The 3,412-nt window shown below is 47.5% G+C and overlaps 1 protein-coding gene across 1 annotated transcript in view; it reads left to right on the forward strand.

Annotated features, from left to right (window-relative positions):
• Window positions 1-209: 209 nt before the first annotated feature.
• Window positions 210-3,412, forward strand: part of Cdc23 (cell division cycle 23) — a 38,559-nt gene continuing 35,356 nt past the window's right edge. The window contains exons 1-3 of the mRNA XM_013020430.1: window positions 210-394; window positions 485-557; window positions 1,659-1,796. Of these exons, the coding sequence (XP_012875884.1) occupies window positions 234-394; window positions 485-557; window positions 1,659-1,796 (372 nt within the window). The 5' untranslated portion in view covers window positions 210-233. The remainder of the gene's footprint in view (window positions 395-484; window positions 558-1,658; window positions 1,797-3,412) is intronic.

Below are 3,412 nucleotides of genomic sequence, written 5' to 3' on the forward strand. Positions count from 1 at the left end.
ACTTTTCCAAACAAACCCCCATTCCTCTCCCCCCCACCCCCCTAGCTCAGAGCCCGCCTACCTCTCACTTCCTGTTCTAATTTTCCCGCAGCATTGACTCTTGACCAACCAGGGATGTAATTGAGCTCTTGATTAGAACTGACCAATGGCCAGCAGTCTTTTTTTCTCCCCCTTGCGGACAGGCAGCTAAGTATTCTCGCTGTTGATTGGCTAGAGAGGCCAAAGTGAGGAAAATGGCTGCGAGTACCTCCGTGGTCGCCGTGGCAGGGCCCGCGGCCGTGATGCCGGGTTTGTCCACGAACGCAGATTTCTCAGATTTGCGGGAAATTAAGAAGCAGCTGTTGCTTATTGCGGGTCTAACTCGGGAGCGGGGCCTGCTACACAGTAGCAAATGGTGAGAAGTCGCGGTCGGGAGGGACGGGGCTGGCTCTTGGGCCTTGGTGGGCGGCCTGGTCAGGCTGATGCAGTTTGTGTGGCGTTCCAGGTCGGCGGAGTTGGCCTTCTCGCTCCCGGCGCTGCCGTTAGCGGAGCTGCAGCCGCCGCCGCCCCTCACCGAGGTAAGGTCGTCTAACACGCCTCTCCCACTCCCACCCCATCACAGAGGCAAAAGCGTCTAACACCCACCAGAGCGGAAAGGGCGTCTTAGGCCAGCACGACCACCTCTGCTCCCCATCAACCGAGGGCTGGGCCTCCGAGGTCCGGAGCGCCCGGGGCCTCCGGAGCGGAGCCCGCTGCTAGCGGGATTGTGGGGAGGAAAAGCGAGCATTAAAATCGCCGGGCGGCCAGACCACCCGTTTTGTCTGTGTGGTTTTCTCGATCATTGAAACAGTTTGGTACGCTCGCATTTCAACCTGAGGGAATTAGCAAACAGCCATTGCCGAAGATACCAGTTTTTAGATTTTATTTTTTGGGTCCGGTCGTGGGGCCTGAACTCTGGGCCTGGGCGCTGTCCCTCAGTTCTTCAGCTCAAGGCTAGCGCTCTACCACTTGAGCCACAGTGCCACTTCCGGCTTTTTTCTTTTTGCTTATGTGGTGCTGAGGAATTGGAACCCAGGGCCTCAAGCATGCAAGGCAAGCGCTCTACCACTGAGCCACCTTCCCAGCCCCTAGGAAATATATTTTGGAAAGAGGCTCTTTGACTTTCCCTGGTAATAAATATATAAAAATACTTCTATACACAAACTGACCAAAGAAGGGTATAGCTGGGGAAAATAATCCAAAGGTATAAATTCTGTGAACAACCAAAGTACTGTTTATCAAAATACCAGGAGATGGAAAAATGTTTTTTGGGGGTGGGGGAAGGGAAGGAATGGAGGGAGGAAGGGTGAGCAAATGCAGTCATGGTATTCAATATACACTACGTAAAAAATGAGCTATGTAACAGTAGGGACAGGAGGGGGAAAATGGGTGAAAAATAGGAAGGAGTGACATTGTCCAAAAAGCATTATACTCATAACTTGATTTATGGAATTATACCCCTTTCTATAACTCCTTGATAACAATTTAGAAATGCTGTGTGATGAATATATATACATATACATATATGAGGTTTACGGGGGGAGAAAAGTCATGTTTTCTTTTGTATTGCAACTAATATGCTTTTTATATTTGAACTTCAGAGGTTCTATTTCTGATCACTATGTACATATGTCTCATAGGAGGATGCCCAGGATATGGATGCTTACACCCTGGCCAAGGCCTACTTTGATGTTAAAGAATATGATCGGGCAGCACATTTCTTACATGGCTGCAATAGCAAGAAAGCCTATTTCCTGTTCATGTATTCCAGATATCTGGTAAGGACCATTTTAAGATGTTATTTTTTTTTTTTGGTCAGTCATGGGATCTGAACTCTGGGCACCATCCCTCAGCTCTTCAGCTCAAGGCTAGCACTCTACTACTTGAGCTACAGCGCCACTTCCAGCTTTTTTTTCTGCTTATGTGGTGCTGAGGAATCAAACCCAGGGCCTCATGCATGCAAGGCAAGCACTCTACCACTGGGCCAACTCCCAGCCCCATGTTTTTTCTTCAATGAAACTATAACTCCAGTTTAAGAGGATTGTGGCTTGGCTAGTCCAGACAGTAGCTGGGTTTTGGTGGTATGTAGTAGTCATCTCAACTATGTAGAAAGCCCGAATAAGAGGCTGGGCACTGGTGGCTCACGCCTGTAATCCTAGCTACTCAGGAGGCTGAGATCTGAGGATCGCGGTTCAAAGCCAGCCCGGGCAGGAGAGACAGTGAGACTCGTATCTCCAATAAACCACCAGAAAACTGGAAGTGGCACTGTAGCTCAAGTGGTAGAGCGCTCGCCTTGAGCTGAAGAGCTGAGGGACAGCACCCAGGCCCAGAGTTCAAGCCCCATGACCGACAAAAAAAAAAAAAAAAGCCCAAATAAGAGAATGCTGGTCTAAGCTAACCTGGTCATTTGAACAACAACTAAAGCAAAACGGGGTAGGGCTATGGTCTAACACCTTCAATGTAAGTACAAAATCTTGATTTTTATTATTAGTACCAGTAGGCACCTGTGACTGATATTAACAGGATAATTATATGAGATTATATAAAGTTCTTCATGTCTATTAAGTGTTTAGTATTAGGTTGATTTTTGTTGCTTTTTTTTTTGTGCAAGTCCTGGGGCTTGAAAATGGGGCTTGGGTGTTATCCTTGAACCTCTTTCTACTCAAAGCTAGTGCTCAAAACTTTGAGCCACAGGCTATTTCTGAGTTTTTCCTGAGTAGTTTATTGGAGATAAGAGACTTTCCTACTTAGGTTGACTTCAAACCCTGATCTTAATTCTCAGCTTCCTGAGTAGCTAGGATTATAGAAGTAAGCCACCAGCACCAGGCTGCTCTGAGCTTTTTTGCTCAAGGTTAGCACTCTACTACCTGAGCCATAGCTTGACTTCTGGCTTTTTTGGAGCTTAATTGGAAATAAGAGTCTCTTGGACTTTACTGCTTGGCATGAGCCACCAACACCTGACTAAGAAATTGTTTTGAGAAAGTGAAGGAGAAAGATGAAGGAGGAGAGAGTTTGATTGGGATATAGCAATACAGTGAGCCATTTCCTGTGCAGTAAATTGTGTTGATTTTTTTTTCTTTTTTGGTTGGTTGTGGGGCTTGACCTCTGGCTTGAGTGCTGTCCATCAGGTCTTCAGCTCAAGGCTAGTGTTCTACCTCTTGAGCCACAGCGCCACTTTTGGATTTCTGGTGGTTTATTGGAGATAAGAGTCTCATGGTCCTGCCCAGGCAGGCTTTGAACTGTGATCCTCAGATCTCAGCCTCCTGAGTAGCTAGGATTACAGGCAGGAGCCACTGATACCTGACTTGTGTTTTTTTTTTTTTTTTGGGTCCGGTCGTGGGGCCTGAACTCTGGGCCTGGGCGCTGTCCCTCAGCTCTTCAGCTCAAGGCTAGC

Source organism: Dipodomys ordii, unplaced genomic scaffold, assembly GCF_000151885.1.
Source record: "Dipodomys ordii isolate 6190 unplaced genomic scaffold, Dord_2.0 Scaffold50, whole genome shotgun sequence".
Classification (NCBI taxonomy): Eukaryota; Metazoa; Chordata; class Mammalia; order Rodentia; family Heteromyidae; genus Dipodomys; species Dipodomys ordii.